At 46.2% G+C, this 23,596-nt stretch overlaps 1 protein-coding gene across 5 annotated transcripts in view; it reads right to left on the reverse strand.

Annotated features, from left to right (window-relative positions):
* Nucleotides 1-5,090: 5,090 nt before the first annotated feature.
* SLC36A1 (solute carrier family 36 member 1) overlaps nucleotides 5,091-23,596 on the reverse strand; it is a 70,095-nt gene continuing 51,589 nt past the window's right edge. For all 5 annotated transcript variants that reach the window (XM_087429529.1, XM_087429528.1, XM_004428631.3 and 2 more), the window contains 3 exons: nucleotides 21,483-21,649; nucleotides 17,808-17,977; nucleotides 5,091-9,543 (listed from right to left, as the gene is read on the reverse strand). In XM_087429529.1, coding sequence (XP_087285655.1) covers nucleotides 9,272-9,543; nucleotides 17,808-17,977; nucleotides 21,483-21,649 — 609 coding nt within the window. In that variant the 3' untranslated portion in view covers nucleotides 5,091-9,271. The remainder of the gene's footprint in view (nucleotides 9,544-17,807; nucleotides 17,978-21,482; nucleotides 21,650-23,596) is intronic.

Consider the following 23,596-nt stretch of genomic DNA (forward strand, 5'->3'; position numbering starts at 1 on the left):
TATTAAAAAGGCAGATCTTTTGCAATATCCATAACCACACACTTACCTCTGTTCCGTGGTCAAGATAAAAAGACATCCCCCCAGCTAGGGGTAGGTAGGGCCTAAACGTATTAAGGCAGTGCGTCTCCACGGGAGAGGTGAGTGATTTCCAAACCACCCCATCGGCCCCGCACACACAAAGGGAACTTTAGCAACATCTAGAGACACTTTTGGTTATCACAACTGGTGGGGTGCACCTGGCATTAGTGGGTAAAGACCAGAGATGCTGCTCAACATCCTACAACGCACAGGACAGTCCCTACAACAGAGAATCATCCAGCCCAAAACATACAAAATACCGAGGTTACGGCTGTCATGTAGCCTCATAGCAGCTGGGACCCTGGCCTGAGGCAAAAGTACACTTAGGCCAAGAACAGCAGTTATGGTGTATGGCTTTGCTCGTTTACAAAAAGTCTCCCTTCTGGATTCTGCATTTGTCAGAGTAAATATCAGTGTGAATAAAAAACAAAGGACCATCCAACAATATATAAAAAGAATAATATACCATGACCAAGTAGGATGTATTCCAGGTAAGCTAGGCTGATTCAGTATTCAAAAATCAACCAATTTAATGCACCACATCAACAGATAAAAAAAGAAAAATTGTAAGATCCTATCAATTGGTGCAGAAAAAGCATTGGACAAAATTCACCCATTCATGATACAAAAAAAAAATCTCTCAGTACAGAAATAGAGGGGAACTTCTATAAAAATCCTACAGCTTACATTATACTTAAAGGTGAAAAACTGGATGCTTTTCTGTAAGATCAAGGACAGGCTAGACTGTTTACTCTCGCCACTCTTTTTTAACATCATATTAGAAGTTCTAGCCATTGAAATAAGGGGGAAAAAAGGTATACAGATTGGAAAAGAAATACAACCATCCCCATTTGCAGACAACATGACTGTCTATATAGAAAACCCCAAGAAATCCAACCAAAAGCTCAGAGAACTATTAAGTGACTTTAGACAGGTTGCAGGATACAAGATTAACACAAAAATCAATTGCATTTCTATAGACTACCAGTGAACATGTGGAAACTGAATTTAAAAACACATTACCATTTACTGCTCCAAAGAAAATTAAATATGTACTTAGGTATAAATCTAACAAAGCATTCGTAAAATCTGATAAGTGGCTAAAATAAAAAATAATGACAACACTAAATGCTGACCAGGATGCAGAGAAATTGAATCATTCACATATTGCTGATAGAAATGTAAAATGGTACAGCCAGCCTAGAAATTGGTGTGAAAGTTCCTTTTCAAACTAAAAATGAGCTTACCATACAACTCAGCAACTGCACTCTTGGGTATATATCCCAGAGAAATAAAAATTTATTTTCATGCAGAAACTTGTACATGAATTCTCACAGCAGCTTTATTTGTAATAGCCAGACCCGGAAACTATGCAATTTCTTTCAATGGGTGAATGGGTAAACAGACTGTGGCACATCAATACCATGGAATACTACACAGCAATAAAAAGGAACAAACTATTCATACATGGAACAACTTGGATGAACCTCAAGGAAATTATACTGACTAAAAGAAGCCAATCTCAAAAAGATACAGACAGCATAATTCAACTTATATAACATTTGTGAAATAATATAATGATAGAGATAAAGAACAGATTAGAAGGGGGCCGGCCTGGTGGCGCAAGCGGTTAAGTGCACGCACTCTGCTGCTGCGGCACTGCTGCAGCCCGGAGTTCGTCGGTTCAGATCCCAGGTGCGCACCGACGTACTGCTTGGCAAGCCATGCTGTGGCGGCGTCCCATATAAAGTGGAGGAAGATGGGCACGGATGTTAGCCCAGGGCCAGTCTTCCTCGGCAAAAAGAGGAGGATTGGCAAATGTTAGCTCGGGGCCGATCTTCCTCACAAAAAATAAAGAACAGATTAGTGGTTTCCAGGGGTTAGGGATAAACGGGAGCACGGGGGTGAGGGTGTTTATAAAGGAGTAACATGAAGGAGTCTTGTGGTGATGGTACAGTTAAGCATCGCAATTGCAGTGGTGGAAGCTACATGTACAATAAAATTGCTTAGAGGTATAGACACAAACACATAGGTACACGCATAGACACAAATGAGTGCATATATAACTGGAGAAATCTGAATGAGCTCTATGGATTGTGTCATCAATTTCCTGGTTTTGATAATGTACTACAGTTATACAAGATGTCAACACCGGAGGAGACTGGGAGAAGGGTGCACTGGACCTCCCTATACATTTCTTTGCACTTTCCTATGCATCTATAATTACTTCAAAGTAAAAAGCTTAAATTTTGGGGGCCAGTCCCATGACCTAGTGGTTAAGTTCAGCACGCTCCACTTCAGTGGCCTGGGTTTGGTTCCCAGGGTCGGACCTACACCACTCGTGGGCAGCCATGCTGTGGCGGCCACCCAAATACAAAATAGAGGAAAATGGGCACAAATGTTAGCTCAGGCCCAATCTTCCTCCAGCAAAAAGAGGAAGATTGGCAACAGATGTTAGCTCAGGGCGAGTCTTCCTCAGCAAAAAATAAATATATAAAAATTTAAAAAAATTAAAAAGCTTAAATTTTCTTAAAAAGGCTAAATTTTAAAAGTGGAAAAGTATTTGAACAAATACTTCACTAGAGAAGATAGACCCATGGCAAATAAGCCCAGGAAAAGATGCAGAACATCACTAGCCATTAGGCAAGTGCAAATTAAAGCCACAATGAGGTAGCACTACCCATCCATTAAGATGGCTAAAATTAAAAAGACCACAATATGAAGTATTGGTGAGAATATGGAGCAACAGGCACTTGTATAAATTGTCGGTAGGAATCCAAAATAATACAAGCACTTTGGAAAACAATTTTCCAATTTCTTATAAAGTTAGTATACACTTACTGTACAACCCCACAATTCCACTCCTAGGTTGTACCCAAGAGAAATAAAAACATATGTCTACACAAAGATCTGTACATGAACATTGATAGCAGCTTTATTCATAACAGCCAAAAACTGGAAGTAACTCAAACATCCATCAACTGGTGAATGAGTAAACAAATCATGGTTCATCCATACAATGGAATATTGTTCAGCAATAAAAAGAAGTAAACTACTGATACACATAACAAAGATGAATATCATAAGCATTTGCTAAGTGAAAGCCAGACAGAAAGGACTACACATTTCATAGTTTCATTTATATGACATTCTAGCAAAGGCAAAACTAGAGACAGAAAACACAGGTCAGTTGTTGCCAAAGACCAAGTGGCTCGGGGATGGAATTGATTGCAAAAGGGCATAAGGGAAATTTGGGGGGTAAAGGAAACATTTTAAATCTTGATTGAAATGGTGGTCAAATGACTGCATGCATTTGTCAAAACTCATTTAACTGTACACTTAAACAACAGGTGAATTTTATTATATGTAGATTACACCCCAATTTTTTCAAAGAAAGGTGGACGGGGACCAATGGCCAAGGGTCTAGCAAAGTGCACCAATTAAAGACGCACACACAGGTAGCACACATCTGCAGTGGGCTCAGTCTGAGGGCAGCCTACCTAGCAAAGAGCCCTAGGTTTAGGTAGTAAATTCAATCCACTGTCACTCAATGTATGCCTCCAGCAGCACAGTGGGCCTCCCTTGAGGGCCCTGATTACCTGGAAGGAGGGATTACGGCCATTATGGAGGACAGGGGGCAGGAATAAAATGTGAAGAGGGGAACAATCTACAAAGCGTTGAATGTTCTGCACAAAGGAAGTGAGCAAGACATGATCATAATAAATGAATGCATAACCGAAAAGCAAGTAAATCTGCCTTTGAGTCTTGGTTTTCTTCAATTCAACTAATATTTCAGAAATCGCCTTAAACCCTTCTTGCTAGGCACTTTACAACATTCTCTCTAACCCTCACAACAATTCCTGAAGGTGGACCTCCCCCACGAGGCTGTAACAAGAGGGGGAGGCAGCCAGTGTCTTGGGAAGCGCCAGGTTCTGGAATCAAAGGGCTTGCGCCTGTGTATCCTGACTCTGCCAATGACTGGATGGTGACTTGGCACAGTCACTGAATCCCTTTGAGCCCCAAGTTCCAGTAACAATACTGATAATTGATAATAGCCATAACGCATTCCCTACCTTACTGTCTCAGTAAAATGTTATACTTTTATAGTGTTCCTTGAGGGCTCTGTTTTTAAACAAGTGTAATTCAGTAGCCAACAAAAAGTAGATTTCAAATCATCTAAGGGACAGCTCAGATGGTCTTGTTTTTCTTCTTAAATGTGACAAAAAGGGAAGGAAAGTCGTCTCTTCCACTGTCCTGAAATCAATCTCCCCACTTCAAGAAAATTGGGTGTTACCTCTCATACCAGCCAGGACTCTTCAGAGAAACAGAACCAGTAAGATGGAGACATACACATGTACAGACATACATACATGGGGTGGGGGATTTCAAGGAACTGGCTTATGTGATTGTGGGAGCTGGCAAGTCCAAAATCCATAGGGCAGACTGCAGGCTGGAAACTCTCGGGCAGGAGCTGATGTTGCAGTCTTGAGGCAGAATATCTTCTTCAGTGAAAGCTCAATTTTGCTCTTAAGGCCCTCAACTGGTTGGATGAGGCCCAAGCACATTTTGAGGATAATCTTTTTTATTTAAAGGCAAGTGACTGCAGACATTAACCACATCTACAAAATACTTTCACAGCAACACCTAGGTTAGTGTTTGATTGAATAACTGAGTTATTCAACACTATAGCCTAGCCACATTGACACATAAAACTAACCATCGCACTTGTCATGTGCAGTCATCTGATATGCACAGAGAGGGCTGAGAATTCCTATTCAAGTTTTCAAGAGAAGCAGGAGCAGACTCAGGAAGGGCAGGATTGTCTAACAGAAAAATAACCAACTGCCCCCTTTCTTGGGAACTCTCATTTCCATAGACGGTTCTATGGTTCACACTACACCCCCAGATGAGCTCTGTGACATAAACTAGAAACATTTTAACCTAAGATCTAGTAAAGGGATCTGAGTGACATAAAAAAAAAAAGTGAAAACAAAGACGCAGATCACAACCTCTCAAAAATAAAAAATAAAATTCATTTATTGAAAAGGAAAAGTTTAACACACAATCCGTATGCAGAACCCAAAATGAGTCTTCTCCGAGCTCCTACACGATCCACATCTCTACACATACCACGCGGGAAATATACATCCACATAGGCACAGGACATATACAGTACTGTCTGGTTATCAAGACCTGCTGGACAGTAGTTTTTCATACTCCTCTTATTCACACATCCACTGACATGGTTTACAACAGAGTCACATAATTTTATTGTTCACTAGAACAAAACAGCTTCCCCAGCATCACCCTGATTTCAGCAAAAGAACACGGCTTACAACGGGCACCCTCCACCCTTATTCCCCACCCTCCCACTCCAGTAACCTCATATCAGCACCATTTATGTCCCCTGGCCAGGGAAGGAGCCAGTGGCACAAAGGACAGGGAAGAAATGTAACAGGCTGATGCTGTCAGAGCAAACAGCCTTGCAACCAGCAGAATTATCACCTGAAAGTATTGACCATGATTTCAAAGACAAGCCGCCCCCTCTCCTCTTCCTCTAATGGTCTTGGAGATTCGTAATGTACTTCGGGAAATTTAATTCTAAGGCAGACTTGGAGCTGACTCTTCATCACCATGTCATGCCACTTGCACTTTGTGCCCCTCTGGGGGGGAGCAGCTGCATGTTCTGACCAGAGGCCAACATTGGGCCTTAACATCTGATCAGCTACGCAATAAAAACCCACTGATACAGACCTCCTTGCTGTGCGCAGTGAATAGAGAGAGCTGTAAACAGACATAAATTGAGACTTTGCACTTCCAAAAACCATGAGGCATAGTGTTAAACAGAGATGACACTCTATAATTCAGGAAGGGAGAAATTTGAGAAGAGAAAAATAAGACAGAACAGGAAGGAGAAAAGATCTTTCCAACGTACCCTTTCAGGATCATCACTTTAAGACAGGTGATAAAACTACAAGTTTTACCTTTCAGGGGGGTAGAGAGTGAGTAACGAGCATCAGCTGATGAATTGGCTGGAGAGGCGAGTGACAGAGAGGGAGGGCGTAGGCTGCAGGTCCGAGGCTAAGACACACCACACATTCACATATGCCTGGCCAGGGTGTGTGCAGAGGGAGGGCTCCCAGCAGCCAGACAGCAGCACATATCAATAATGCCATTTGTGAATGGTGACACCTTCTAGGCAAACTGAATAGAAGATGCCAGGCCATGCTCTTCCCAGCAAGTACCTGCATTTAAGGGGAAGTATATCACCGACAGAGAGAAACCTGCTCCCAACAGCGGTGTCTGCGGGAGAGAACAGGGGGCTCTGAGAAGCTACCTCTGGGTTAACGGAAACCTGGGGCTGCATGGGGAGACTCGGGGAGGGACAGAGCCTGACAGTATTGGGCCAGAAAACCCCACGGTGGGCCTTTGGTCTGGCAGATACGGCCTCACGCTCCAGAAAGCCTTAGCTCTCTTGCTCCTTCATCAGACTTCTACTTACGCTGCGGCTTTTCAGCAGGGACCGGAGCAGGACACAGGGAGAGGCTTGGCTGCTGGTTCCTAACACGCAGTGGAGGAAACCAGGGAGGGCTCCCTCACTGAAGAAGCCCTGTGGGCAGCAGAAGAGTAAGCTTCCCTGAGCTGGCCCAGAGGGCTGCTTCCAGAAGAGGAGGAAGGGTTTCCTCCCGCTACCATCTTCCAGCTGACCCTTTACTCAACACCTAATTGCTGCGCAACTGACTGGTCCGCCTGGCTGGGTCTTCTGCAGCAGCCATGCGATCAGGCTGCCAAAGCAACAGGAGCACAGGAAAGAGATCAAACAGGGTGAAGGCCATGCCAAATTAGCTTCCAGAAGCCCAAAAGCTAGAGCCGTCTCTCCTACACACCTCGTTCTCCGGGCCAGGGACCCTTAAGCAATAATCTGCGTTTTGCTAAGACCAGGGGCCAGAGGACCTCAGTACCGTGCCGTCCAGTCCTCAGTTCCCCGAGTCAGTCCCTGTCTCACCACCCACCTGGACGGGACGGCCTCTAGCAGCACCCTGAGTGCACAGAAGCCTCCACCGTGGAAGCTGTGGGCAGGACACAAGTCTGACCCCCCTACTGGCACGCTCCTTCTCACTGAAAACAACTCTGTTTTCAGTGAGCTGTGGAAAGACTGCGGGAGCCCGGGCTTGCAAATGGGGAGGACAGTTCTTGAACCCACTTTGGTAACTTCTAAGCCTGAGGCTTCAGAGGGCAGGGCCATTACCACCTCCAGCTAGAATCTCGATCATATAAGCACCTGTTAGTGACCATCAAAGAGCAGAAAGAAAGGGTGAAAAGTGTCATTCTCCTAGGGAGACCAAGTCACCACTGATCACATCTTCCTAAGTTAATAAATTATTAGGTAGGTTAGGAGTCAGTGGAATAAGAGAGTCTGGCTTTGGAACAGAAGAGAAAGAAAAAGCTGGGGCCCGGGCGGGGGGCGGGGTCACAGCCCTGAGGAGCTTTGGTGAAACACAAAAACAAAACCCCTGACGAAGTTGTGCTGTTCTCCCCACTGTCAGGGCGAACAGTGTCTCCAGGTGAGCCTGGTGACAGGCGCGGAGGACAGCAAGACTCGAACACACACACACATCCACACCCACACACACACACAGCTCAAGAGGTGGAGAGTTAACGAATGCCCTTCAGAAACACTTCTCACACCAAGAGGGAAGGAGAGGCAGCCCAAAGCAAGGCAGTTTGCCCCCAAATCTGAAGGCTGGCCTTGAGGTGGGCCAACCCTGAGGCTATTTCTGTTACTCAGGGAGGCATGGCCGGGAGGGACAGGGGTCACAATTAGTGTTTAGCACACAGGGGAGTGAAGTCCCAACTAAGTGGTTCTTTTAGAAGTCCAGGTCATGGAGGCAGCTCGGGGGGTTGGGGGGCACTGTCTCGGCCCTCTCCCCCGTTGATTGTAAACGACCAAGCACCAAGCGTAGTGTCAGACCAGCTGCTGTACATTCTATGAACTTAATTTCACACTCTCTGTGCACATTGGCCTCATCTTCTCATCCACGGCAACAGTCTGGGTGTCTTCCCGACATGACAGCAACTGAACGCTGCCATGCTGTCTGCCTCTCCGGGGCGGAGGCTGACAAACGGGCCTGAATGCACAAAGTGCCCGTTTTATAAGCCTCCTGCGGGCAGATACACATCCCACTCAGCCATCCTTTCCCTCAGCCTAATGCACTGGCAAGTATTTCCTGAGGCTTTCGTATCTTCTCAATATGAAATCAGGCTGGCCAACGGGAGGCAGAGTCCATGCCCCTCCACAGAGGTGCACACTGAGGTGACCCTGATTCAAACCTTTGGGGTCCTCAGCCAGGAGTGCTGAGGACCTAAGCAGACATTTCCTGGAGCAAGTTTCTTTTCAGCAGCAGAAGCTGAATAAAAGTTTACTGAGGAAGGAACAATTCACAACAACCCAGATCTAGAGACAAAGTCTAAAAACAAAAGCTAATTTAAATAAAATATAAATATTTTCAATTTAGGCAGCACTTGATATCTTTTGGGAACTAAAGCAACTAAGAATACAGTATTGTGACCCACACAAGGAATTCAGAAAAGAGAAGGTGTTGCCAAGGGTCACAGCACGCCAGAGAGTAGAGATTAAAAACTCCAGCTTTGGGGGCTGGTTTTAAACTACTAGGTAGGTCCAGACACCTCCTGGAGACTTGAATAGGTAGGAGAATATTGAGGTAAAACACTTGGGAGAGATACAAGAAAGAGTTAGGCTTGGCTTTATAAAGAAGGGGGGTCCCACTTATTTAATCTAGGCTTGGCCCAGGAAAGGAGAAAACATGAGGTGGGGAATGTTAAAATTTTTAAATAAAGTGAGTTGTGCAAGAGGAATAATTTGAGTGAGGGAGGTCAGAAGGAGGAAGGCAGGTAAGGGAGGAGGCAGGATGAGGGACAAGAGCTGAAAAGTTTTAGGTTAAGATAAGTACAAATGCACAGTGATGGCACTGCTACTAGAGGTACCTCCCATGTATCTGCTACCCACTCTTTCCCCTGCCCTCGGCCCCACCTGGCCCAGGGTAGCCAGATGCCAGGTAGAGGGGTTCCCAGACAGCAACCTTGCCTTTCCCCAGAGAGCCTGGACCCTACTTGAGGCTCTGCGGCGAGGGAACATACAGGGGTGGGGTGAGCAGGGAATGCACCCAGATCACTATAGAAAGGCACTGGTGGAGTTGATGAAGATGGGAGCACTGCTTGGCTGCGTCAGCTCATAGAGGGCCTCGTACGTCCCCACCACAAAGCCCACGAAGCCCAGGATGCTGATCAGGGCGTCCTTGGCGATGGTGAGGGGGCTTATGCCCTCCGAGTAGTAGGTGGTGATCTCCAGAAGGGGCGGGATGATGAGGGCCAGGGCACTGCTGCTCACGGAGCCCACCAGAGAGATGACCAGGTCCAGGCGGGGGATGAGGATGGCCAAGATGCCTGTGGGAGAGAGGACATGTCTGTTCAAGACTGCTCAAAGCTGCAAGAGATGGCTCAGCAAATTTAGCAAGTCTCCTTCTTATCGGCTGGAGAGCTCTAAGAAAACTTAGCCATTATCCAATCCAATCTTTCATTCCACAGATGAGAAGACAGATGCCCAGAGATGTGGAATAACCTGGGTCTCACTGCAGGGTTGGCAGAACTGGGATGGAACCCAGGTCTCCTGGCTTCAGTCACCTGGCTTTTAGCTTTTCCTGCTACAGTACACGACTTCCATCATTCTGAAGAAAAGGAACCAAATTACATACATTCCAGGGCAATCTGGTTCCTATCAAAGGAGAGAGAGTATACAGCAGAAAAGGAGGTGGACCATTTCTGAGCGACTGCTCATTTTCTTACCCCTGAGGGTACCTCCAACACAAACATCTCTACTTGATTGACAAGAAACCAAATGGGGAAAAACCCCCCTTCTGGAACGATACCATGATAAGCCCCATTTCATACAGCGCTTTCACACAGGGAAAGCAGAAGCAGTTCTGCGTTCAGGCTGACCTCAGGGGCAAGGCCCCACACAATGACCACGTCCCTATGCCAGGACAAGTTAGTGGCTCCCACACCTGAAACTTAGCCATGGGTGTATGTGAGGAAGGTGGAACTGACAAAGATGAATGGTGAGCTGCATCAGGAAATGCCATCGGCTTCCGTACCATACTAAGGACTGCACCACTGTCACGCTGGTCAGACAGTGCTGTTTAAAACCAAGTGAGGAGGCTTCAGTGACCACACTTATTCCAGTGCCCAGTGGTCCCACAGTTCCCATCCAGCTCAGCTTTCCACTGGGCGGGGGAAGAGAAGGCCAATGTTTCACAAGACACTGAGGATTACGGGCTCTGGAATTCAGCTCTTGTGTTTGAACCCCAGCTCTGCCCAAGTGACACTGGGGAAGTTATGGCTCCCTTCTAGTCCCCAGTTTTCTTGTTTGCAAAATGGGGATACTAATAGCTCCTATGTCACAGAGATGTCATGATGATCAAACGAGGTTACACAGGCACTTAACAAAAGGTCTGGTGGACAACAGGCATGCAATACAGTTCGTATTATCATCGCTAGTGTATACTGTGTTGCTTGTGTAAAGTGCATCATTAACTCGTTAGTAATCAAATGTGCTTTGACCGACTGTCTTCCCCGCTGCCAGGCTCCACCTGGAGGTCCGACCCAGGGCACGTCTATTACCTCACTGATCCCTACGAGGGGGTTACACTTGATATGGGGGTTTCAGTTCTAACTTCATTTCAGAAAGCAGAAATGTAGTCAAATCACTCTGAGGAAGGCTGAGAGTGGTGAGACTGCCAGGACATCTCAGTCCAACACGGCCAATTTCACCCTCCAGATGGACTGTTGGAATCGATCGCTGCTTCTTTGGCTGAGCACCAGACGAAAGGACTGGGTTGCATTTAGAGGCCAGGTTTTACGAGAAACACTTACTTTTAAACTGGAACATCACTCCCCGCAGTAAGAGGAGAGGCACGTGGGAAATGAGATCTCCCGGGGGAGAAGATTCATGTCTCCTGCCTCACACTTACTCTGAATCTGTGCTGTCCGACACTGTAGTCATCAGCTATTTAAATTTAGATGAATTCAGCACCTCACTCACACCGGCCACATTTCAAGGACTCAACAGCCACCTGTGTGTAGTGGCTACCGTCCTGGACGGCACAGACCCGGAACGCCTCCATCATTGCAGAATGTCCAGTGTCTAGCAGACAGCACTGCAAAGCAGCCACTCTTTGAAGTGAATTTGCCTCGATTTCCCCACGGGTCTATAACTCCCCAACATTATTACTGTCTCCGTGGAAAGAGAGGTTAAATGATAGAAAGTGACAGAGCTGGGACTAGAATCCAGGGCCTCAAGCCCTTGTCACATCACAGACCTGACGAGTAAGGAAATACAGAATGACACCCACAGCAGGAGGGAGAACGGGGGATCCAGCTGATCAGCAGAAAGGTCCTATCTGAAGAACTGGGGGAATCAGAGATCAGATTAGCTTCCCAGGGAAGCACCACAATTGTCTGGCAGAGAATCCGGTATACGGTCAGCCCCGACTTCTCCCTGCTTTGTAAAGGAAATCAGACAAGGGTTTTGAGCCTGATAACAAAAGGGGATCCAGGGACACTGAGTCTCAGATCTGCCTCTGCCTCGGTTTTATAGCCCTGGGGCAATCTCTTCCCCTTTCCTTCTTCTAGTGATCAACCATAATGGCAATTACCCATTAACACCTTCATTGTGTTGAAGCCTTCAGAAAGTCTACAAAAGGAGCAGGCTTTTAACTTGTCTCAGCCCTTAGCTGTTTCTAAATAAACAGAGTTGGTGATATCCCTCAAATCTTCAGGGTTGAATTCGGGGGAAAGTTGGAGGTAAAGTGTTTATAGGCTGATGACTAAATGGCATTCTCATCATGGATAACCCAACGCTCAACAAGAGTTGATCTGCTGGGCAACCTCGAATAAGACATTTGCCCACTCTGGGGCCTGGGTCTCCACCTGCCTAATGTCAGCCTCACAGTGATGGCTCCACATGTTCCACATGTTGGGTGAGTAGTGGGGTGGAAACAGCACTGAGGCAGCAACCAGAACTAAGCCCATGGAGAGGCTGGTACGGGAATGTAGTTCAGAGTGCAGGCTCTGGACCCAGAACCTAGGCTCCAACCCCAGCTCCAAGAACAACCAGCCAGCTACAACCTTTTTAAGACTCATTTCCCCTACTGCTAAATAGGGATGGTCAAATGAGATCACTCACGTAAAGAACTTAGAGTCCTAAGCACATCATAAACACTTCATAAATGTTAGCTACTGTAATTACCCTCCCTGCTCAGCAGCAGGCTGTGACCCAGGGCAAATCAGCTCACCATTCTGAGCCTCAGTCCGTTTACCCACGAAATAAGGTGATTATATTAATATGGGATGACTGTTGAAGTCTCACCCGACTCTGAAATTTTAAGGAACTGGACAGTGCAGATTTAGTCACTTAGGAAAGTGTGCAGGGATGTGTCCCTCAACTCACTGTCAACTGGGAAGCACACTGTGCTGCTGAAGAGCGGCACAGCAGAGCACAGGGGACACGTGGTTGTGCCCAAAACACAGCTCCTAGCCCGCCTGGTTTTGATTCTTTAAAGGGAGTGTGAGTTATTCCTCTGGTGCCAGCCCCTGGTTTCCACAGATGCTCCAGCCCACTCAAGAGAAAGGAGGCCTTTCTCAGAGACACTGAGCCCCGGAGGAGACAAGTCAGATGACCTGCCCAACCCCTCCCAGCTCTGAGAGTCTGTTATCTCCTCTCCCTCTGTCACATTAACCCGGGGGACATACGGCCACTTCGTGAGATGAGTTGAGTGAAGTCAGATGAGCTCCACTCTGTGATAAGAAGTGGAAACAGAAACAGAAGCTTGTGCAATCGGAATATTTTCTCAGATTGGACAGAGATGTCCCACTTCATCATGAAATTTTTAGAAGCAATCTAAAAACTTGTTCTTGTTTTTACTACAAAGGATATACAAGATAAGCATGCTTAACAAAAATATCCTTAGAAGGGGCAAAATTTTTCTCTTCTCTTAAAGCCAAGACCACAGGGCTGCAAAGGGAAGACCCTCTTCCTGTCCTAGCTGGACCAGATACCACAACTGAACCCTAAATAAAGGCTGACATTGGAGGGAGAGAATGGGGGAGAAGGCAAGAAGAGCAGGCCTCCCACTAATGTAGGGGGTGGGGGGAAGAGAGGGGACCCAAACCAAATTAGCATAAACAGCCCTGAGGGCTCCATAGCAGGGGCATCTGTTCTGCCACCATGCAAAATGTGGCAAACTAGTTTTAACTAATTCCAGAGGCAGCAATCAGGTACTTAGGAAAGATATGGGAGCAACTGAAACCTCTTCTAGCACTAAACGTCTTTACTCTATGAGCTAAAGCCCTCTAGAAAGAGAAACTTGAGGAGGCAGAGATCTCAGGAAGCAGCCAACTGGGAACACCCTCTCCCCACTCCCCCTACTCCCCACAAAAAGAATACCCCATACAGAGAGGAAGACAGCAGAGTCCCAACTGGCAGTTCCACAGCCCTCTGCCACAGGACCGAGGACAACTCAACCGGACCACATGATTAGTCAAGAGGGCTCCAATGGTATTACAAAACATCTTCCCTTCGGGCTAAGAGATACAAAAACCACGCTCTTTCTAATTGCTGAAGCCACATGAGGCAAACGGCCATGTTCAGAGAAGGAGCTGACTGGGATTCTGGAGCCTGTGGTTTTAGACCAGCAAGAGAAAGAGCTGACTTGTGCACAAGAGAAGAGAAAGCACTTAAGAGAACAAATACACACTTACAGCAATGCCTGGACACTTACAGCTCCTGTGCCTGGAAGGAGCTGTTTCCTTATATCTGCTGTTTCCTTATGATCATTGCTGGTAGAGCCCACCAGTGTTACTTTAAATGTCTAGAAATCTGCCTTTAAAATTACTAATAGCCTTGGACAGAATGTATAATCTCATTTAGTGGGAGTATAAGTAAAAAAAATATAATAGTAAGGGAAACAACCTACAAGTCCAACACTAAAGGAGTAGTTCAGTAAATATAATGGAATATCATGTCACGAAAATATTTATGAAGAATATGTATATGTGTGATATAATATTAAATAAAATGCAAAAGACAAAGTTATGTGTATACTATGATGGCAACTATTTTTAAAATGCACCTGTGAGGATTAACACAGAAGATAAAATGCAAGAAAAATTATTTTGTTAAGTCAGTGAGATATTGGGACTTTCTTCTTCAATAACCTCAGATCTAGACATTCTTCACATGTTTTTACACTAACTCTCTTTCTTCAAGCAATACGTTGGTAGAAATCTAAAATCAGGCTCAAAGTAACGCAGAATCACAGAATTTTAGACTTGCTAGAAACCTTAGCAAGCAGATACCCTTCATATCTTACAGTTGAGGAAACTGAGGCCTCGTGAGGGTTCCTGGGAGTGGGGGGCACAGTGCACAGCTAATTAATGCTGCCGCCCTTCTTCACTGTAGCTGCAAGACCAAGCAGCGTGAACGGCCAAAAGGTCAAAGAAGCCACTCTGTTTGGACCGGAAGCTTCACGCTCTAATGGGTCTGGCTGCTCGGAATGTTTTGCAGGTATGCGTTCCAGTCTAAACAGGCCTCTTAATTGATATGGTTTTATGTGATTACATCTTCACCGACAGGTTTCTGAAATTCTCATACCTAACTGAAATAAAATGTTTCACGTGGCACACGCCACAGAGAATTAGTATGAACCACTGAAGGACAGGTTAGTGCCTCATGGAATTCAAAGAAACTATCCAGAATCCTCAGGAGGAGCCAGCCTCTTCCAGCCTCTCCTTCTACACAAGCTCTGGACATAAGGTGACCTGCTAAGCCTGCATTTCTAAATATATGCGTTGCAAGTAAACACTGTCCCATATGAGATCATAACAAAAGGGGCACTAGTCTCTGACATGCGTATTTTCCCTTCTCCTCCTCTCCAACAGTCTGAAATTTAGCATCGCAAAGTAGACACAGCAATCTTTGGGGGATGGAGGAAAGTGGTGAGAAACTTGAATTCCAAGTGGGAAAAAAAAAATGAGACTGGACCAAATTCCCCTGCTCCCCTTGGGGATGGAGGGTGAGGAAGAGGAGGAAAAGGGGGGAAAAAGAAAAGAAAACACCAGAAATAGCAAAAAACCAAGTTGCCATTAAAATTGATGGGCATAATTGAAAACAATCAGTTATATCAAAGATCTAAAATCATGTACCAATCAACCTTGTGCCCAAAGATCTGAACGTACAAAGAAACAAGAACAAAATGAACTCACACAAATACATTTTAGTTGGTGCTACAGTGAAATGCCTCTCTTGATTCCCACAATTACTTCAAAGTCTCCAGGAAAGGTGAGAGAAGCCAGAGAGCTCAGAGATGAAGGGCTGCATCCTTTAATAGGATGACCATGCAATGCTAAGTCACAACACATCACAGGAGAAGGGGAAACAACTGATCGTGCTTGAAGATCAAAAGCAGCTTGCGTCCTTTGAGCACCATGCCATAGAAGGGAGATGAGACCCGTGCACAGAGCCAGGGAAAGTGAAGCAGAAACCAGGAGGCATCTAAGGCCTACATGAGGTCTATGACTCAGAGACTGCTGGCTCCTGCAGGGCGCAGCAGAGAGAAACCTGGCAGGAAGCAAGACATATGCTACCGGAGGTGAAGCCAGGCTGGAGAAGAAAATGGGGCAGGGAGAGGAAGCAGGCCCAGCATCCCTGCCCCAGCTCGTCGGGCAGGGAGAAGGAGCTGTCTAGGCAATTACAGGACACTTTACCCAGACAGACCAACTTTCTCTAGAAAACCACTATGAAATAAAGCCAATTATTTAAACTATCCCCATCCTTTCTTCCAATGCCCTTTGGATTTAAGAATCGGGGCTGTCGAGTTGACGCTATAAACACTGTGAACACGGAAGCTGTCTCCTCAACACTTAGAGCTAATTCACCTACAGAGAAAACATACATATCTGATCAAAGCATCTGGAATTGCTGGCAGAAGACAGGAGTAAACTGGGGTCCAAGCATTCTATCTTAGCACATATTTAGGGAATTTACTGGAAAAGCAAGATATATCACGCTCCTTCCTTTTCAGCCTCTCTGGGGTAGCGGTGGCCTGTGGGCAGCTAAGAGCACTGGATTTGCTGCTGAGTGGGCTGCCGCTATAGGCTACAAGGAGAAGTCAGATTCTTGCCATCAGCTCTCTGGCTTTGGTGAGTGCAAGTTAGCCACCCTCTGCCCGGCTCCTATCCATCCCCACCCTGTCAGAAATCCTTGGAAGGAGTGTTGCCCAACATGAACACAGGTGGTCATGGAAAGGCCTTCAGTTCCTTAGCTCCAGTGAGTTCTTTCCACACAGAGATGGACGCTGAGCTTCCACGCACTATCCTTGAAGTAAAATGAGGAAGAGAACTGCAGGTGGCGTGAGGAGGTCCATCCTGGGATAGGTGCTAGTCTGTTCCCCTGAGGAGGTCCATCCTGGGATAGGTGCTAGTCTGTTCCCCTGAGGAGGTCCATTCTGGGATAGGTGCTAGTCTGTTCCCCTGAGGAGGTCCATTCTCTGATAGGCACTAGGCTGCTTCCCAGATCTTGCTTGGGTGAATGAAAAGGATGGATAGCCTCTTGCCTGCTCTTCTCTTGCTAATAGTCAACCAATAAAGTCATTTCTGATTTCCAGACTATGAGCAAATGCTAGACAACTTTCACATCACTCTTCCCTAACACACTCCATTCTGGTTCAATTAAAAAACCATACAGATCTCTCTTTATTCCAAAGACAGAAGCTTGGACTGGACAATTTAAGGAAACTTCCAGAGAAGTCTCAATACAATAAGCAAAGACGTTTCTTTTACCAAAAGAATAAAATTAAAAATAAAAAGCCAAACACAGTCAAAAAGACAAATCTGATTCAAGCATTTCAATTTGGAAAGATTGCAAACCTCCTAGAAATTTAAATCAGATATTACAGACCAATTTATCAGGGGTTCTCTATTCTATCAACTCACAGATGCTGCAAAAAAAATTTTAAAAAGAAGAATTTATTTTCATTTTTAAATCATACCAGTTCAACCTACAAATAGAGTGACACTTTGTCTCCTAACTCACATTCCTGGGTGTGTGGTGGGAAAAGGAATAAAACACAAAAGTGATAAATCAAACACCTAGGTTAATCAATAGCAATTTTCTAAGAAACATAATATTTAGTAAGACCAACATCCAAAAATGTCAAAATAGTATCATACACGCTCAAAATGAAATCTAAGGAATAGATTGTCACATCAGAAAAATGATTGAAAAAACAAACATACGTTCGCTATCAAAATAACATAATCATTATGCATTGGGTTAAGTGCCTCTCTTTTAGACTTCTCCCTTATTTTATACGGAATAGCAATCGTGTGTCTCTACTATGAATTATGCCCATCACCGCAGCATTTTATGCCATGTCCATAAATAAACTACCGTCTCATCCTGTGTCCTTTAGAGACATATAATCAATCCCCTGCACCATCTGGACGTGCCTCCCACTCTGAAACTGAGACAGTGCGACAAGTTTCCTGTTCACGCAGCATTGGCAGTTTCTCCAAAACACGCTCTCTCTCAGGAAAGCCCTGGGGACTGGGGGCCCTTTGGGAAAAAACAAGGCAATTATCTTGTTTCTACTCACACGTCAGGCAGACCAGCGCGGTGCGCACAGACAGGTCGACCACCAGCTCGCAATGCTCAGGCACGCGGGACACGAAGAAGGGGACGATGATCTCAGCTGGGACGTAGAACTGGAGGGCGTAGGTGAAGAAGATGCCGATGGAGTAGAGCAGCTTAACCGACTGGTACAGCCTGCGGAGAGAGCCAAGACACACTCGAAAGCCTGCTCCGCAGGCTCATACACCAGCAGTGAGTGTGCAAGATGGTCCCACTGGTCACATCCAGCCAAGTGACAAATGCACATGTCCTCTGGACCCAGCAATTTCATGTCGAGGGACTTATCTTGCAGATACACTTGCATATGTGCACAAAATTGATATTCAAAATCTGTCACTGCAGCAATTGTTTAAGTACGAAAGACTGAAAACAGTTTAAATGCTAATCAGTGGGGAACTGGTTAAATAAATCATGGTGTCCTCATACAGCTGTTAAAAAGTCGGAGGCAGAACTCCAGGTGCTGATACAGAACCAGCCCCACGATATGCTATTAAGCAAAAACAGCATGAAGCAGAACCGTGTCTACAGTTTGCTACAAATTGTCTAAAAAAGAAAAAAAGAGGGAAAAAACACTCCCCCTCACACACACATACATGTGACATTCTTACACACACCAAACATCTCCAGAAGCAGACATAAGAAACTGGTAATACAGTTGCCTCTGAAATGGAAAACTGTAGAACTGGGGACTAGGGGAGGTGAGTGGAAACTTAACATTTTCTGCATACCCTTTGAACATTTGGAATCTTTACCATGGGCATATAGCCTTTCAAAAATAAAAACAATTAAAAATACAATTAAGGGCCGGCCCCGTGGCTTAGCGGTTAAGTGCACACGCTCCACTACTGGCGGCCCGGGTTCGGATCCCGGGTGTGCACCGATACACCCCTTGTGCGGCCATGCTGAGGCCGCGTCCCACGTACAGCAACTAGCAGGATATGCAACTATGACATACAACTATCTACTGGGGCTTTGGGGGGAAAAAAAGGAGGAGGATTGGCAATAGATGTTAGCTCAGAGCAGGTCTTCCTCAGCAAAAAGAGGAGGATAAGCATGGATGTTAGCTCTGGGCTGATCTTCCTCACAAAAAAAAAAAAAAAGCAAGAGATAAAAAAAAAATAATAAAATAAAATACACTTCCTTTAAAAAAAAATACAATTAAAATCTAACAAGCCTATTTATATCCTCCCATCCAATTTAGTGCTCCTAAAAACCAGATGGTGACCACGCAGGACTAAGAGGCAGGAGCAAAATCCATCCTTCCACTATGGCCATCTTCCTACCACCGTTTCACGCAGAGCTTCTCAGGGAGATCATTAAGGCACCATGGATTACCTCTACCTTATCCCATGCCTAGGACTGTGCAGAGGAGAAAAAAAGTCTGACCACTAAGTACTCATGGACCTGGCATGATTGTTAAAAGGAAGGCCACTCTGTCCCTGAGCAAAGCTCTACTTCAAACAAGACTCTCGTGCATTAAGCAGCGAGAAACACTGGTCTCACCCCCTTGTTGGAAATCTATTTAAAAGTGATGATTATATTGTGCGTAATGTGCGCTGAACTTCTCTGTGGTTGAACTTGATACCTAGAAGATTTCTTACGCTATAAGCAGGAGAACACCCTGGGAGAGGCTGAGTTTGACAAAAGGCCTTACTTGCTCCAATGACAGATAATAAAAACCCTTTGGAAAAATCAGCTGGTGGCTCTATAATTAACGTCAGCGTAGCACCAAAGCCTTCTGGAGCACTGGGAAGTGTGCAATCAGGAGAGTCACCTGCAGGGACAGCCAAATAAATCGCCCCCAAATGGAGGCAGAAAGATTAGAGCAGCTGGGTTTGGAGTGTCGAAGGAGAGAAGACAGATGCCCATCTACGGCTCTGGCATCTATTATGTGGGCTGCTTCCGCGGCTCCTGACCCATCTTTCTTCGGTTATGCGGAGCTACCACCTGACTCTGGAAAGGGAGGAACATTTGGAAACTGAAAAGCAGGCATCAGAGGGAAAGAGAAAGAAAGACTTCCTGAAAACAGCGGCCCATCTCAGGGCTACCACTTGGCTGGCCATACAAGAAACCTAGTCCCCAGACCGCTGCTGATTAGGGTGTCCTGTGCTCAACAGTGACGACACTACTGAATACATGCTTCTCTCAGTTTCCTCAATCTGTCCTTGCCCAATGCCTCACCAATCAGAGCTCTAAAAAACACACTCAGGCAGATCAACCGGCCAGCTGGAAACGTTATTTTGATCCCCGGGGGACCCAACAAGCTTTCAGTGTCTGCTCACAGATGCTCTCCACAATGAAATTTTAATCTTTAGAACAGAATTATTGCACAGGACACACCCAGTGACAGCTAACTCTTTAGGAAGCATTTCACTACGTCTCAGTGTTTCCCTACAATACGGCAACCAAGAGTTAAGGAAAGTGAGATGCAGAAGGGTGCCCACAACTCTGGTCCATGGTGAGACGCTCCACCTGCATGTCAGGCCGGTGACTCCCATGGGGGGAGGTACAGCAGAAGCTGGGAACCAAGGAGATCTGCTCTCCTCTCTCCCCATCTATTTGGAATGGTTGAAGGTGCATGGACTGGCTACTTGGCCCTTCTGGGCTCAGATTTCCAGGAGGAAATGGTATATCAGTCAGCTGATCGACCAATCCATTCGGCAAATGCCTCCATAGGAATGACATCCAATCAGAGATTAAAGCTCAGGGCAGCATCCCACTTCTCCATCACACCAGTAATATTACAAAGCTTTTTCTCACATGTATTATTTGATCTTCATGACAATCCTGGCAGGAAGAAGTGACTATTCCTGGTTCCCAGAAGAGAGAAATGAGACAGTGAGAAGCTGTGACTGCCCAAGGCCACAGAGTGAGGACAGAGCAGTTCACGTCGATCTTCTGTGCCCCAGCTGCTCCCTGATAACATCTCCTCATTTATAAAAAGCCTCACAGTCTCAGCGTTAGTCCTCCTTCTTGTTCAGAAATCATTCACGGGGTGGTGATCGTGGCCAGGCATGGTGCCAGATGTTGGGATAAAGTGGAGAACTGGACGGCCGCTGCCCTCACAGAGCTTCCAGTGTAGGGAGACCACAGAACAGGTGAAGGGACAATTACAAACACAACGGAATAAGAATTAGGGTAGGATCCTACTGGAGTCCCACAGGAGCAGAGAGAAGGGGCATCTGACCAGGACTTAAAATCATCGTCAGTGAGATCAGAGAAAGCGTCTCAAAAAGTGACTCCTAGACTAAGTTCTTCTTGCTGAGGAGGAACTAGCTGGGGGTGGGGCTAGAGCCTGAAGGGCCCTGACAGGCACATTAAGGGGCTGTCTTTCCGTAAGAGCAAAGGGAAGCCTTTGAGGGGTTCTCAGCAAGGGAATCCATGATCGGATTGAGTTTTAGATGCTCACACGGGTAATAAAGGGGAGAAGAGATCTGGAGAAAGAGAAAGACGTAGGCAGAGAGACAGTCAAAGGCTTGGAGGGCAGCCAAGGAGGGATGGTGCCGGCCTGGGGGGGTGGGTGGCAGAAGTAGGCTAAAGCGGGCAGATTTGAGAGAGAAGGAGGAGGAAAAATCCACATTCTGACCCATTAATTTAAAAAAATATCCAGTGCTCCGGGCTTCCATCTTCCTCCACGTACCAGCAGTTGGGCAGGTTGAGGGTTATGCTGCCTTGGATGTTAGCTCCAAATTGCAGGTACCCCAGACTCCCCAGGCTGATGTAGAGGGCAGTGATGATGGCCATTCCCACGTACAGGATGAGGGGAAACTTCCGTGGATCCTTCATCTTGTTTTCAAGGGGCAGAACCTATGAGAGTAGTGAGATAGAAGAGAAAGCATAGAAAAAAGCAACATTAATGGCCAAGAAAGAATGTAATATTCTCAGAAAAAAGTAACTTCATTATCCCCGCGATGCCCCAAAAGCATATTCGTCCTTTACTAGACAGATAAACAAACAAATAAGTTGTTTCATCAGAAGTTACACTGGAGAGCTGGAGGAGACGTAGGGCCCACTGTCTGAGCCAGGAATCCTGGGAGGTAAGGCTGGGCAGGACTGCAACCCAGCACTCCAGCCCAGGCCAGCGCTCTGCCTCCTGCTGCAAGATCCCTGTAGGCTGGCAGCGCTCTCTGCCCCTCGAATGCAGCTGCATGACAACCAGCAGGCCTTCTCGCCTCATGCCCACCTGGCACGAGGTGCAACAGATGCTGTTGTGACACAGGCTGCTGGACCTCACCTGAGGTCACAGCTCTGCTAACAAGTCCAACGAACACAAAACGTAGGTCAGGGAAAACTGCCACTCTAGTTCCCAGAAACTGTTTCCTTACCCCAAAAGGGGCAGGCACCAGTGGTCACAAGTTAAACCTCCAAGTTAGAGAAACTGAGGTGCTGGGGGTGATATGACTTAATAGAGGACCTTGGAGATTCAGGATCTTGGAGATGTATCACAAAACCCAGTTTCCAGACTCCTATTTCAAACCATTGACCCTTGCTGCCTCCTCTCTCACAGCAGAGGACATTCTTGAACCTTAGATAAAGGAAAGGAAAGGCCCCTTATGAAGACTGGTTCATTTAGGAATGGGGACAACAGCAGGTGTGACTGTGACTGTGACAATCTTCACAGTCTGCTATCAACTGCATCTGGCATGGCTGACGAGGAAAAGCAACCCAGGGCAATGTCTAGCTGCCCCACAAACCATCTTTGATCTTGTCGTTACACTCATTTTCTCATTTTCCTCGAGCACCTGCAGCCATGAGGCAGAGAGGGTCTGTGCCAGACACCACGAGCCGGCTGCAGGCCCGGTGCTCAGAGGGGCGCCACAGCTCTGCATTTCCACTGGCCTCAGCATCCGCCATCAGCTCAAGGGTCCCAAGCTTCAGTTGATCCACATCCAATCAGAAACAGTTTCTAAGCTTTCCTTCAGTTTCCTCCTATGGAGAGTCTAGAGAGAGCCAGAGGGCAGGGAGCCCACCTCCTCCAGGTCTGCCAGGCCTGGGCCAGCAGCACAAACACAGAGAGAGCACAATGAGAACACGGAGCAGGGCACTTCATCCAGACATGTCGAACAGCCCTCAAATCCAAAACTAGGAGTCAAAACTACAGTGTTCTCTCTCTCTGTTGTAAAAATAGAAAACTCAGAGAAATCTTGAAGAAACAGATAATGATGTTTACAGGATGACTCCGTATCCAAGCCTTGGCTAATGAAGCAAAGAACAGCCTCTGTGCTGAGCCATCAGGAAAGCTGATAAAGGCAGTACGATGCTCTGTAAGACCCCAGGGTCTCCGGGCATCCTTCCACATACTCAACCTCTTTGCAGTCCAGAGTTCTCGGGACCTTTCTCGCTGCTGCGATACGGCCCGTTCAGGCCTCGGCCCCAGCAGCAGGGAAACCACTTGTGCTTGTGAATTAAGGTGAGACACTCTTCCCGGGCAATGAGAAGCCCCAGGAAAGAGGGAGGGAAAGGTTTAAAACCTTAGGACAACGACTTACACACAGTCACTCAGAAAGCCTCCCCCACGATGTCAGACCCTTAACACATTCCATCAACACCACCATATGTCCAGCTTCTAGGTTTTCTTAGAAGTGTATAAGGTGATAGGGAAATCAAATGGGAACAAAAAGAAATTCCACGAAAGGAGAAGCGTCTTCCCATTTCTTAAGCCCTTGGCCAGCAGAGCTAATCATTTTCTTCAGAGAAGAATTCTGGACCTTTAATTATGAAAAATACAAATAAAAATCAAATTAGGAACAACTG

The sequence above is a fragment of the Ceratotherium simum genome, chromosome 4 (genome assembly GCF_057802395.1).
Source record: "Ceratotherium simum simum isolate JZ-2026a chromosome 4, ASM5780239v1, whole genome shotgun sequence".
In the NCBI taxonomy this organism is placed as follows: Eukaryota; Metazoa; Chordata; class Mammalia; order Perissodactyla; family Rhinocerotidae; genus Ceratotherium; species Ceratotherium simum.